This window comes from Maniola jurtina, chromosome 26 (genome assembly GCF_905333055.1).
Source record: "Maniola jurtina chromosome 26, ilManJurt1.1, whole genome shotgun sequence".
Lineage (NCBI taxonomy): Eukaryota > Metazoa > Arthropoda > Insecta > Lepidoptera > Nymphalidae > Maniola > Maniola jurtina.
The window spans coordinates 1,370,143-1,385,509 of NC_060054.1; the positions used below are offsets into that span (position 1 = coordinate 1,370,143).

Sequence of the window (15,367 nt, forward strand, 5' to 3'; positions counted from 1 at the left end):
AATTAAATGGACTTTGAATCTTAAAACCTAACCATGTATAATAAAATAAGTTTCGATGTTCCTATGTATTTATAATTTGGATTTTACTAAACAACTACATGCCTTTTTGCTTATTTATTATCTATATATTTGTTCTTACTTTAAACTAACATTTATGAAGGTGACACAGAGAGGATGCCTTAAAAATTCAAATTGAGCAGTTTTCAATTGATTTTTCTCTTCACATTTAGTATAAAAATAAGACACATTTAGTAAAATATTCCAAAATTGTACAATGTACAAACAAAATACCTTCCTACCTGCATCACCCTTTACCTTACACTGAAAAAATGTAGGTACTGTTTTAAAAATAATAAATAAATTGCATTTTTTTTAAGTATTTTACATACGAAGATCCGAGCAAATAGTTTCTACATTTTTGTACATTAAGACCATTTTGATTTAAGCGTATTGGGATATGGACAAAAACAACTTGTTTGGACAATTTTATATGAACAACAATAAATCAAGAAAGGTCCGCAGTTCAAACTCCACTCGTTGCACTATTGTCGCACCCACTCCTGGCACAAGCTTTACGCTTAATTGGAGGGGAAAGAGTATTTGTCATGATTAGCATGGATAACATTCTTTTTTTAAAAAAAATAGGGCATTAGTTGAATATTACCGTCATTTTATAGTTGTAAATAAAATTATCCAGCCAAGGAGTTACTATGGATTAAAATATGTCGTTGCTTTTTTTTTAATGAATTTATTGGGACAGGGTCTTTGGTTTACCGTACACATTGAAAACTATGGTAAGGAAATACTATCAAGTACCTTTCGCAAGTAGAAATGAAATAGCCATTTTTATTCCTAAAAACAAATCCATAGACAAAGTGGTTAGTTTTTTTTTTACAATAAAACTTCAGACCAAGGAAATATAAATAGATAAAGTCTAGCTATTGTCAAACGTACAAATCGGTCAGGAGAATGATTGAGTTTTTTATCATTACAATTAATATCTTATTGCGAATCTAAATTAAATACCTCAGTGATTACAATCTGTGACAACTATATTCAGAAACTAAATTTAGTCGTATTAGATACGGAATCAAGCATTTTAGACGGTTTTCTCATAGAAATGAATAATATCTAAGACTCTGACTATTATACTTAATTGGTCTGACAATAAACCTACTCTATTTACGTGGTCGTGGTAAAAAGTCAAATTAACAAAACCACACACTAAAGTCTTTTATAAATTAAGTAGGCACATTAATTAAAAAAATACACAAATACTGTACATGAAAAAATATTTTTTTTTCTCCTATATCTACATGTCAGTCGGCGATCTATTTAAACTGACTATATTTTCACTTATCTGTACAAAATATACATTTTTCATCACACAAACTTTAGACTGTCAATAAATATTGTCATATAATATGTGATCCCATCAACAAATGGATATGTTAACGCGATAAACGTTCTTATATTGATAAATATTGAGGCCAGTATCACAATATTTATTGACCGTCTTGAACATTGCGTTTTTTCTCAAGTTGACTACGATCTCGAACCATGTAAATTGTGTAAGCAATATCTAAAATAAAGTCTTTGTAAACAATTAATGATACTCTTAAAGCGAAATATTTTATTAATATCAATAAGTAATTAATATTTTGGAATATCCAAATAGAAAATCACACAACATCGGCTTAGTTTATGTTAAATACCTCATTAAATTAGAAGAATAGCAAAGAAATTGACAGCTAAAATTAATCCTTTAATTCAAAAAGGCGATTATTTTAGAGTGACCCCGATTTTCTTGCATATTAAGACGATGGACAATAAGGGAATAGAGTAGAAAGTAGAATGGTCTATGATATACGTTTAAACCATAGTCCATAGTCTATCAAAAAATTTCAATGAAGCGGTAAAAAACTTTTTTTTCTAACAAGACGACTAGTAGATAAAAAATAAATTGAAAAGTTCCAGCTTAACCAACCTACCTAGTTATCTCTTACATCAACCATAATTTAGATTTCGTGAAATAAGTTCACGCACACACCGATATTAACATAACTTATCACACACCACTATGTAAACTAAATTGCTTTTCTTACCAAACTGTTTTAATACTTCGTTAGATCTTTCCGTTCATTTAATCGTATACAGTCCGATTTATAAGTGCATGGAGTGTGACAGAAATGATGCTCACATAATATTATAAGTAGTTAATGAAAACAATAGTTTTTAGTTTAATAGTATCCCACATTGTTTTCAAATAACTTTGAAGTATTATAATGGATAACAAGTTTAGATGCTATTTAAAACGTTCTTCAATACTCAAGAATTTTTGATTAAAATAAACCAGATTAGGATGTATTATGGTTTAAGATCTTTGCCTGTTCACAAGGGAACTAATAAAAAAAAATACAATTAAAACATTCTATTCCCTGGTTAAACTGTGCTCTACTCCATGCATTACATAAATTGGACTATAAAATTAACAAACAGAACATTATCGATAGATGACATTACAGTTTACACCTATCACAAAATCTTTATCTAAATTAGATATCAAAGCACCGTATTGACGTTACAACGTTACAAGCAAGCAGTCTCCAAAGTGCACCGAATATAAGCTATCAATTCCTTCATTGCCTAACTACAATTTTATTTATTTAAAAATCACGCATTTTTTTAATATTTCGTTAGCATCTACATGAGTAACTTTTGTCTCACCAACTAAGATTCCCAAAAAATTGGCAGTCAGTGGGGACTGCCCACAGAAGTGAACACACAATTTACTATGTCTTAGTGTATTTGCCGCAGGTATATTGTCAAAACCGTGATATTACAATCTCACTAGTGATATTATAGTTAATAAACGGTAGATTGTCAAGCGACTTCATTTCTTACAATTTATCGGCCTGGTTTTAGTGACATTGTAATGTCACGGGGTCTTTATAGTGACATTTTAAAAAATCTAGGTATATTATGAGTGAAGTTGGCAGTGGGAGACGTCAAGCGTTCTGACTAGTCTATTCCTTTTCAATATCGGAAACGGAGCAATCAGAGGCGGCCACATAATCTAACGACCAGTGAAATTGTCAAAATATCATTACTTTACAATATCACTGTAGTGTCCCGTAACATTATAATGACACTAAAATCAGAACGTTAAATTGCGAGAAATGAAGTTACCGTTTAATTATAATATCACTAGTGAGATTGTAAGGCTTTGACAATATACTTGCTACATATATAATATTGTATGCCTATACACAAACCGCTGCACGCCACGAATCTACTAACAAAAATCGCTTAACGCGGCTTAAGAAGTTTCCACTTCAATAAAAATTGCTGTGCGTTTAATAGCACGGGAGACAAAATGTTGCAGAGACAAAAGTTGCTCGTGTGCACATGCTTTTAGGAATATTCTACTATTTAATTCTTTTTAAATACTTTATAAATTTGAGACGTAGGTATAATCACAACAAACATTGAAAATGATTTTCTCATTTTAAGTAGTTTTTCATGAAAAACGATTTTTTTATCCGAAAATAATAAATATTCTAGAACGTTTATTGATAATAGTTTATTTACCGTGAGATTCTCTCCGAAGAGTTAAGTAGTAGTTTACTGGTCATAGTTGATATTTTAAGTCTTAAATGCTCCTATTTGGCACTTATTGCAATTATTTATACCAAAAAGTAAAAAATAAGCTCAAATCCTTAACGAACTATAAATACTTATTCCATAGGCCGTATGTTCCTCCAATAAAGTCCAATATTACCTAAAGTATGAAGTTTTATGTCGTTTCGTTATTAATATAATATAATAGGCCGTGCATGTCTTGTGTATTTTAACATAAAACCATCCTATTAATTATTATTTTACCTAATTTTGATAAGTACTTATTTAGCGAATACTTAACACAGTAAAAATTAAAAAATCACACGCAACCAGCATGGAGATTAAAATTCTTTTTTTTTCTCATATTTCGTGAACTCGTACATTTCAAAATCTCAGAAACAGTCGAGAACATTCTTTGGGGACAAAAATCACTAAGAGACAATATATCAATAGAAAGATTTTAAAATGAATATTGGCATAATTATTAATACGAAAGATAATACGTTACTATGATAGTTTTTTTTAACCGATTTCCAAAAGAGGAGGTTCTCAATTCGTCGGAATCTTTTTTATTTTATTAAAACAGGCTTCGCTTGATAATCATGCCTCATTGAAAGCAATGATGGGTTCTTCGTTGCCAAGATGCCTATTTACTCTCGCCTTGAAGGTACTGAAAGTCCTTACTGGCAGGAAACATGGATGCCGGAAGGGCGTTCCAAACCTTAGCGGTTAGATCAGGCACTTTTGACTTTTGCCTCTGTGTTATATATAAAAAGTTCAAAGAATTGTCTATGGACTCTATGTGTCACATGTTTAGGCGGCAATTTAGATGTCACATGACATTCTAATTTTTTCTCTTGATCCGTTCAGGAATTAAAGTTCAAAGCATTCTCATATTTATACTTTTATAGGTAAAGGTGTATTTACATATTCGTAAAAGGGCACGGCGAATTACCTGTTTATACATTCATCTTCGATCTTGTCTTGCAACCCGGTAAAGGTATGATTAATTGTGCGCGACACTTAGCCTGCGATCTATAGTTCGATTAGTTCTTATTCTACTGAAATCTATAAAGTACTTTGAATTTGCTCAGACTTAAGGCACTGTTAAGACGAGACAGCGCTATATCGCTGACATAAATCGGTCTCGTTCTAACTGAAACTTAAGTCTAAGCAAACTCAAAGTACTCTATAGATTTCAGTAGAATAAGAACTAATCGCAAACAGTACTTCCTATTTTTATGAACACCACATGTCGACGCGATGACACTATCAATGAACAGCGCGCCACAATGGCGAGTGTGTAAATGCAGCGTTAGCGGCAATTTTTTAATGTCACAATCACTTTTTAACTGAGTTTACGGCTCTGGGTTCCAACCTTTTGATCTACATAACAACATTTAGTTATAATCAAATGCCGAGATCTATGGAGTGTATTCTCGTTTAATTTAAAACGAGACAGATTTATGTCGTAGATATAACGCTGTCTCGTTTTAACAGTGTCTTACGTCAATTTCGCTCTAGAAATCTCAGCCAAAGAGTTAACTGCCTCGGACTTACTATTCATACACTAATCGTAATGGCTTGACGCTAAGCTGGTTCTTGATGAATGCAGCGCTGAGCTGTGTTGGGGCATGCTTGTGGTGGGGGGAGGGAGACGGGCGTTCGCCGCTTGTCTCTCTTGCTCTTCTAGTTGGGCTGTGAACTCTTCTTCCAATGCCTGCGGGTTGACCGTTGCATGAATTAGGCGTATAAAAAAAAGAAAATGATCATTGCGTAAAAAAAAAGTTACCCGAATTTTTCAGTCTATTAATTATTATTATCTATGCAGTAAATCATGCAGTTCTATTTTCAAAAATTATTGGAGATATTTTTTCAGAATAAATTGATTTTTTTTAACTGGTTCTGGGTTCTAGCCCTTTTGAGACTAAAAAACTGATAATCATTCAAGATCCACTGATGAATGACTATTAATAAATTTAAGATCCACAGAATATCTATTACTAAAAATAATCGGGCATGCGCGTTTAGAATTATAGTTTTCTTTTTTTATTAATAGTCCTATTTGCATCTGTGATCCAGCTACTTGAGAGTGTGGGATAGAAATTAAAAAAAGCAATGCAATAGAAACCATGCAGAGTAATAAGTACCTATATGAAAATAGGAAAATAAGCAACCTACCATGCAAATTGCAAGTCCTTTTCCGTGAGTCGAAATCCAGCGCGATGTTAGATCACCATAAACCTTATTAGTTACCAGTACCATGCTCATACAAAATTACTAAAAAACTGTTCAAAAACTTATGGGTCTAACTGTACATTTTGACTAATTTTAAGTAATAATAATAATTGGTCATATATTTGTAAGCATAATTAATTATTATTAAGTAGGTATTTGCTATTTTTATGGATATTTATTTTAGGAAACTCAAATTTTTCAACTGCACAGAAGTGTAAAGTATCGATTTTTAAAATGGCAATTACAAGTAGTTGTTATATACCTACTGTATTGTTGTACTCATAGACATACTAGTTTTCGCTACGTACTGCAGAGGCGTTCCCGATCTCATAAGAGAGACAGAGATATAAGAGTTTACGCGATAGAAAGAGAGGCGTTTGTTACACTTTAGACCGCAGTGCTGCGAGCTGAATTGCACTTTATTACGTCATACAAGAGTAGCTATTTATTTGAGCGTCTTTTCGTAGCAAGCTTTCTGTATCTTTAAGGTACTATATTCGGTACAACCAAGGCCAAGTCCTCAATTCAAGTGTTCGGATTGGACTATTTGTTAACAGGGCTCCTCCGTCACTCGTTTCATAGAATCGTAGTTCCAATTTCATTTGAATACTAAGCAACCAAAGTCCATGAAATTTTGCAGACATATTCTAGAAACTAATATCTGTGTCTGTGGTGTTTTAGATTTTTCTGAAAATATGTAGTTTTAAAATTACAGGGGCTCAAAGATTTGTATGAACATTTTTAAGACCGCGTAACTTTGAAACCGAATATTTCAACAGAAATCTGGAAAACCACAGACATAGATATTAGTTTCTAGAATATGTCTGCAAAATTTCATGGACTTTGGTTGCTTAATATTCAAATGAAATTGGAACTACGATTGTATGAAACGAGTGACGGAGACAGCCCTCTTAACCGACTTCAAAAAAGGAGGAGGTTCTCAATTCGTCGGAATCTTTTTTTTTTTTGAAACCTACCATTCCTATACTCTATTCAAAATTCTGTGTATATTTATTGAGTTAGTGGAAATAAAGCAAACAAGAATAATATAAACATAACTTCTTTATTTACATTCATATTATGTTCTTAATGTTAACATGTTACAAAGTATACAATACCACATGCCAAGCTATTCAAGCTATTTCATAACATTGCATTAGGGCGAAGAATCATACAAAGAAATAATTTTATCGATAGTTTCGAAAAAATAAATAATAATAATTAGTATAAACAAGTGAAAAACGAGTTCTCAAGCGCAATTTTAACTTTATGTGTCAAATATCATGTCAAAAGTACGATTTTAAGAGGGGTCTCTCGGTCACTCGCTCCATATAAACGTAGTTCGTCTCTCATTGGAATACTAACCAATCATACTCAATGGAATTTTGTAGAAACGTTCCGGGAACTAATATCTATGCCTGTGGTTTTCCAGATTTCCGTTAAAATATTCGGTTTCAAAGTTACGCGGTCTTAAAAATTCACATACAAATTTTTGAGCCCCTGTAATTTTAAAAACTACATATTTTTAGAAAAATCTAAAACACCACAGGCGCAGATATTAGTTTCTAGAATATGTCTGCAAAATTTCATGGACTTTGGTTGCTTAATATTCAAATGAAATTGGGGCTACGATTGTATGGAGTAAGTGACGGAGAGAGCTCTGGTTAAATCGCTTCTCTATGAACGTACAGCCTTAATAAAGGTCCTCGCACATTACACAGACTCGACGTCGAGCCCACTCTGTCTTGACACACAGTAACGCATGGAAATGTGAGATGTGGAACACGATATACAGATACGGTGGCATCCATACTAATATTATAAATGCGAATGTGTGTCTGTCTGTTAGCTTTTACAGCCCAACAGTTGAACCGATTTTAATAAATTTTGGTACAGAGTTAGCTTACATCCTGGGGAAGGACATAGACATACTTTCTACCCCGGAAAATCAAAGAGTTCCCACGCGATTCTAAAAGGCTCATCTGTTTGACCAATTTATATGAAAGGTACAGAGGTAGCTTGCATCCCGGAAATTGAGATGAGCAATTTTTATCCCGGGAAATAAAGAGTTCTAACTGGATTAAAAAAAACCGACTCCACTCGGACGAAGTCGCGGGTAGCATCTAGTTTTCAATATTTCATTGAAAGAATTACGTACGACACGTGGACCACGCGTAGCACACTTTAATTACACACTTCAATGTTGAAAATTCCACCGTAAGCTACACGATATAAAGCTCACATTTCCATGCTTTACTGTCAGTCAACTACTGGGAGTCGACGTCGAGTCTGTGCAATGTGCGAACACCTTTAAGCAATTAAGGAAAAATAGTACTAACAAGTTAATTGGCATTATGTTTTAGGTTATAATTGGTTAAATATTACGTAAAAAGCAATCAGTATCTACAGCACAGCAAAATACATGCGTTTTTTTTAAACAAACGTTAATACTAAAAACATCTTAAATAAAACACATTACAATTTTTAACGTCTCTTAAAACCTAAGCGAATCTTAACTATAAAGTTGCCTTCAAACTACGAAAATATAATATAATATATAAATATCGCCAATATCTATCTATACTAATATTATAAAGAGGAAACCTTTGTATTTTTGTATGTTTGTATTGAATAGGCTCAAAAACTACTGGACCGATTTCAAAATTTCTTTTACCATTACTTAGAGGGATTCTTCCGAATCCGTATAGGCTATATTTTATCCCGGAAAATAGAAAAAATAAATGTCCACCCGTGCGAAGCCGGGGCGGGTCGCTAGTAATATTATATCTCAGTGTAAACAGTGACATTTCAAAGTAGGGTGAGCGATATTTATATATTATATTATATTTCGGTAGTTTGAAGGCAACTTTAAATTATTAATCATATTTTGTTATATGAAAGTCAAAAATCAGCACTTTTTAACCGGCTTCACAAAAGGAGGAGGTTCTCAATTCGTCGGAATCTTTTTTTTATTACGATGCCCTTAAGTATTAAGAGACGTTTAAGTATTTGGCAGTAAGGAAACAAAAATTTTATCGTTTTTTAAGCGACGGGTCTGCCCTCGAAATACAAATTTTACTTCGTTTTTCGCAATTTGTAAACTAATGCGACGTAGGCTTATGGCACTTTAATTGCGACAGTGGCAGTATCATCCTCACAGGTTTATATAAAAATCTTTACTTGAAAGGGTCCAGTTTAAAAAATTAGTTCTAGTATCGACTATAACTCACAAATTAGTCGATACTAGAACTAATTTCTTAAACTGGACCCTTTCAAGTAAAGATTTTTAAAGAGGATGACACTGCCATTGCCGCAATTAAAGTGCCATAAGCCTGTGTTGTCGTATTAGTTTACAAATTGCGAAAAACCAAGTAAAATCTGAATTTCGCGGGCAGACCCGTCGCTTGCCCCATAAAAAAAATCTTTCTATTTCTATTAATTTCAATTTTGTGACAATTTCGATATAACTCATTAATGGTACCTACAACGGTTTCTTGCAAATTCTTCTCCACACGAAGAATTTTCCAAACCGAGACAATTTTGAATACAAACAGGTCAAATAGTTGCGTTCTGTCTAGGAGCATTTACGTGTAATGCAAAAGTATGCACCTTGAAAGATATATCTATACTAATATTATAAATGCGAAAGTGTGTCTGTCTGCTACCTTTTCACGGCCCAACCGATTCTGACGAAATTTGGTACAGGGTTAGCTTATATCCCGGGGACGGACATAGGACACTTTTTATCCCGGAAAATCAAAGAGTTCCCGCGGGATTTTTAAAAATCCTACATCAACACGAACGAAGTCGCGGGCATCAGCTAGTTAGTTATATTTATAACGAATTAAGGTTTCTTTTGTGGAGAATTTATTCCACGGGCATTATGATATCTTGTGGCGAATACCACGGAGCAAATTTTTTCAATAATTATAATTCCCTTATAATTAAGAAAGTAAACTACATACTAATATTTTATGAATATAATAATTAATTAGTTAATAACAATAATAATTTGAACAACATTATAATATAAACATTTAATCAACCTTAGTTTATTATGATTGGTATAATAAAGACTATAAATGCTAACAAATAATCATATAGGCTAATTTTAGGCACATTGAATTTTAGTCTAAAAACTTAATATAGTACTGACATAGTACTATTAAGAGGGGTCTCTCCGTCACTCGCTCCATACAAACGTAGTTCGTCTCTCATTTGAATACTAACCAATCATACTCAATGGAATTTTGTAGAAACGTTCCGGGAAATATCTATGCCTGTGGTTTTCCAGATTTTCGTTAAAATATTCCGTTTCAAAGTTACGCGATCTTAAATCTTTGAGCCCGTGTAGTACATAAAACTACATATTTTTTAGAAAAATCTAAAACACCACAGGCACAGATATTAGTTTCTAGAATATGTCTGCAAAATTTCAATGACTTTGGTTGCTAAATATTCAAATGAAATTGGGACTACGATTGTATGGAGTAAGTGACGGAGAGAGCCCTGTTAAATATATACCAACTACCTCGATTTGGAGGTATCAAACCAAAAATTTGAGTTTAGTCCATCTTTTTTATGCACTAAAAACCATTTATGTGTAGATATTTTAGTGTTTTTACCCGACTGCGACAACGCCCAAAAGGAGGGTTATGCTTTTTATCAACTACCTAATGAAATGTAAGCTAACTAAACTTAAAAATTTTGTTTTAGTACTTATTGTCAAACTCTTTATAAATATATTCTAAGAACGGTAACGCACTCATCCGATCTGAGTCCGTGAAAACACGAATATAAAAAACTCGGACCGAATTCGGATATTGATTATGCACTAATCCGATTTCTGATCCAAACCCAAGCTAGTCAGTGGACATCTACGTCATATATCCGAATTGAATCCGAGGCAAAAGGTATCAGACAGACAGACAGATAGACACAGACAGACACACTTTTGCATTTATAATATTAAGTATGGATGTGAAAGTGTGTCTGTCTGTCTGCTACGTTTTCACGGCCCAATCACTGAACCGATTTTGATGAAATTTGGTAAAGACTTGGGATACATCTCGGGGAGGGACATAGGCTACTTTTTATCCTGGGAAATCAAAGAGTTCCTATGGGATTTAAAAAACCGAAATCCACGCGAGCGAAGCTGCGCGCATCCTCTGGTAGTTCAATAACTACTTTGGAAGGTATTTTCACAGATTCGGATCGGATGAACGCGTAACCGTCCTTAACTTTATCGTAAGACGCGAAACACATACAGACTAAAAAGGAATATTAATTATATTGAATAAGGGAATAAGTGAGGCATAGCCTAAAATCTGGAAGATTTTATATTGGAATGTTATCGTGAGCAAATACGTTTAGTTCGGGAATTTTATTGGAAGATTTTTAAAATCTACTGTAGGTTTATAGACATTCAAAGAGACTTATGTTTTGGATAGAGCAGCTGCTGAGTTTCTTGCCGGCTCTTTTCAGTAGAACCTACATATCGAACAGGTGGTAGAATCAAAGACGTAGCATAATAGAGACACTAGTTGTCTTTACATCATTTTTTTTTATTTGTTATCTGTTTTGTTCGCTCGCTCGTCGTTTAAAAATTGTCTTTCCATATACAGGGTGTAACTAGAACGCTAGCAAGACAGGCGATAGTGCTGATGATTAACTACGAAAAAAATACAAAAAAATCCTGTATTTTTTAAAAGTTCACAATATATTACAAATAAAACACCTGACTGACGCTAGAGGTCAACTAATGTTTCGTAAATAGGTCACTCGAAGTCAATTCCGCATCGTAGGTGGGGCATTGACCCCAATTTTGCGCACGCTATACAATGCGGGTTTGAAAAATATTAAATCACTAAACCTACAAAGTAAGACAAATGGTTACATTGGCATTGGATTATATTAAGGTAGTGCATATAATAATAACGCTAAAATTTTGCTAGCGTTCTAGTTACACTGTATTTTCTAAATAACAATAAGGAATACGACAGAATGAGACAAAGTCTCTCTCTCTCTCTCTCTTTCGATTAGTTTAACGTCTCATGCAAATCGTCAATTTATATAGGATCTGCTTATTGGACATAGAAATAAAATACTATGATAGCCGAAGTAAGTTTTTAGACGACTGAATCGTGCGAATCCTTCTTATCAGCTACAGCCTTCAAATTGAGTGTGGACAACTGACTGACAGGCACATCAGGAGCGTTCGAGTAACTATTGGACCCCCTGAAGGCGCCCCAACGGCTCAAACCCCTCTCTTCCCCCTCACTACTCTGAGTGCTAGAACTGGCAACGCTTTTATACGTGTCGTACCTCCCATCTAGAGATGGCATATCTATGACCACAGCTTCCAAAGCTATATCCTGTTTCAAACTCTGTTGGGATATGCTACGTTTTAATATCGGGTCTTCGTTAACCTGTTTGAACATTTGATCGCTTAAACTCTGCCTGTTATACTTTTTGACGCGTGAGTTAATAGGAGTCCGTTCAACTGGCTTGGATCTTTCCAACTTCCGTGGCTCTTCATCTATCTTTTGGATGTGTGATTCCTCATACGCCATTATGGGTTCGCGTCGGATTTCGGAGTTATTGAAGACTGAGAAACCGGATATTTTTTCGGAGACCAGTTTGAGGTTGGATGTGGACCCGTATCTTTGTGGTTTGGAAAGTTTCCCGCGTTTCGCCGTGTTAGTTAAACTGGAGACGGCGGATTTCGTTTGTCTGACCGACATAGGGCTTATGCTCCTCCTTCTGTCCATGTTTGGAGTGTTGGATGCGGATATGAGGTTAAGACTCGTCCGCGATCTGGAAAGCGATCCGATAAACGAGTTCCTCTGATGGTAAGCTGTTAGTACGTGTTGTAAGACGTTTTTGGGCCACGGTACATCTAGGTATACGCTCCGATCGGGTATTTTTAGGCCGAATTTCTTCTCGTGATCATCTAGGTGCTTCTCGAAGGCCTTAATCAGGTTCTGTTGGGAAGGGTTTAGTGTTAGCGCGGTTCGCGGTGTGTGGGACAGCACAAACACGTAACCTTTCATCCGTTGTTTCTAAACCTTATGGATATAATATACTTGGTTGGTGATTTACGTTGATATTGCAAGTTGACTTTAAAATATCGTGTACGGTCGGCCTCAGAATTCGAGTAGCAATTCCTCGAAATGATTACATCAAAAACCTGTCGCACTTATGACCTTTTTCTATAAACACGCCACACACATCTAATGCATGTGCATAATCTTGCCACGTGAATAGGATCATTAATCTTGATGAGAATTAGGTAAGTTGGACATACACCAACAAAAGCCTGATTCCTTATACATCAGGCTTTTGTCGGCGTATGTCCGACTGGCCTCATTCTCATGACTCATCCAAGAGTTTATATAACGTGTTCATAGCTATGACGCGACTCTTCTTGAGTTATTAAGGTTAGTCGGACATACACTGACAAACCCCGTTTCTAAATACATCTTTGTTCCTTTGTTTATATAAAATTGTAAAAGAATTTTTAAATTTGCAATGATAGTTATAATTTTTTTTTTTGGTTTTGCAATTTCAACGTAAATATAATATACAAGAATATTACCTGTAAATAAATAGTACCTTTTGTTCCCATCACCAGTTTAGTATTTAAAGCTCACCCACATGCATACCATGCCGTTTATATTATAATATATACAATTTACATACATACAGTCCATGCACCAATCAGATTTCATATAAAAATGTGTAGAAACCAGATTATCCAGACCTGTTTTTAACCCCTGACCCAAAAAGAGGGGTGTTATAAGTTTGACGTGTGTATCTGTGTATCTGTCTATAGCATCGTAACTCCTAAACTAATGAACCGATTTTAATTTAGTTTTTTTTTTGTTTGAAAGGTGGTTTGATCGAGTGTTCTTTGTGTTCGGTTCAGCCGTTTGAAAGTTATCAGCTCTTTTCTAGTTACTGTAACCTTCACTTGTAGGGGGTGTTATTTTTTAATTTACACTAGTATACAAAATCGATGCACTAATCTAAATACCGTCACGACATGAATGAATATCTTGCAATAAAAACGTAACTCCCCCCATATCGATTGATGATTATGATGAAGCAGATATAGAATTCTGGATAATCGTGTTTCTAATATAGTTTTATTTCAATCAACTGCATACGATATCTGTACACACGGAAAACAGTCATGCGAGTTCATCCAACAAAGGTAGATAAAGTAGTTCGAATACTGATTTAAAAATTGAATCAAAAACCAAAGATACACACTGCCGTATTCACAGTCCACCAATCAGATCACAGATCTGATAGGTTCCACCAATCAGTTCATTGTAAATTGACGCGACACAGTCATCTGATTGGTGGAATCTTCACTGCGCGTTCAAGTGCTCTATGAGATCACATAGTAACGTTTGTGAATACGGGTGAAAGTTCCGTGGTGCGCGCTAGCTTTTAGAAAAGTGATTTGAAGGCTGAGATCTATGGAGCACACTTTAACTTTGCTCACACTTAAGACACGGTTGAAATGAGACGGCGTTATACCGCTGGCATAAATCCGTCTCGTTTTAACTAAAACGAGACAGAGCAAAGTCAAAGCGCGCTTTTTCAGCCTTAGATCTTCAGTAAAGTTTCAGGCACGCCCATGGTGACCATGGTTGCGGTGCCGGTGACCACTTACCGCCTTCCTGTCCGCGAGGGTGGCGCGCCACTCCTTGAGCTCGTGCGCGTACCTCTCCTCGATGGCCTTCATCTTGCCACTCTCGTGGTTCATGAGGGCCTTACGCTTCTCGTTCTGGTACTGTTCCAGCTCGCGGAGAAGCGCCTGTGTAAAAAATGGAGAAACTATTACTACCCATACGTATTATACAGGGTGTTTGGTAATTAGTATATAATGACGACACGAACCCATGCTACTTTGATCTGATAAATACAATGCTGAAGTATAATGACGAAATAAAATTATACAAAATTCAAAAAAAAAAAATTATGTCCAAGTTTTCATGACCCTAACGTGCCCTAACTCACCGAGGTCGTTGGCTCCGCCTATTGAAAGATGGCAAACGATCTCAGTGAGTTGGATCTCAGCACGTTAGGGTCATGAAAACTTTGACATAAAAAAAATTAACCATCTACATTAACCATTAGCCATCTACAGCTGGACAGAGGCTTTCCCTAATGCGCGCCACCACACCAGGTCCTCACAGCCTTCCTCATCCAGACACTTCCCGCCACCCCCTTAAGAGGGCTCTCTCCGTTACTCGTTTCATACAATCGTAGTTCCAATTTCATTTGAATATTAAGCAACCAAAGTCCACGAAATTTTGCAGACATATTCTAGAAACTAATATCTATGTCTGTGGTTTTCCAGATTTCTGTTAAAATATTCGGTTTCAAAGTTACGCGGTCTTAAAAATTTTCATACAAATCTTTGAGCCCCTGTAATTTTAAAACTACTTATTTTTAGAAAAATCTATAACACCACAGACACAGATATTAGTTTCTA

The 15,367-nt window shown here is 34.9% G+C and overlaps 1 protein-coding gene across 5 annotated transcripts in view; it reads right to left on the minus strand.

The window, feature by feature from the left end:
- Positions 1-775: 775 nt before the first annotated feature.
- LOC123878757 (serine/threonine-protein kinase 10) overlaps positions 776-15,367 on the minus strand; it is a 52,287-nt gene continuing 37,695 nt past the window's right edge. For 2 of the 5 annotated variants that reach the window (XM_045926058.1, XM_045926057.1), the window contains 2 exons: positions 14,543-14,686; positions 10,914-12,842 (listed from right to left, as the gene is read on the minus strand). In XM_045926058.1, the coding sequence (XP_045782014.1) occupies positions 11,988-12,842; positions 14,543-14,686 (999 nt within the window). In that variant the 3' untranslated portion in view covers positions 10,914-11,987. Of the gene's footprint in view, positions 5,342-10,912; positions 12,843-14,542; positions 14,687-15,367 lie in introns of those variants that run through there. The other 3 variants (XR_006798873.1, XM_045926059.1, XM_045926060.1) reach the window with 3 other exon arrangements.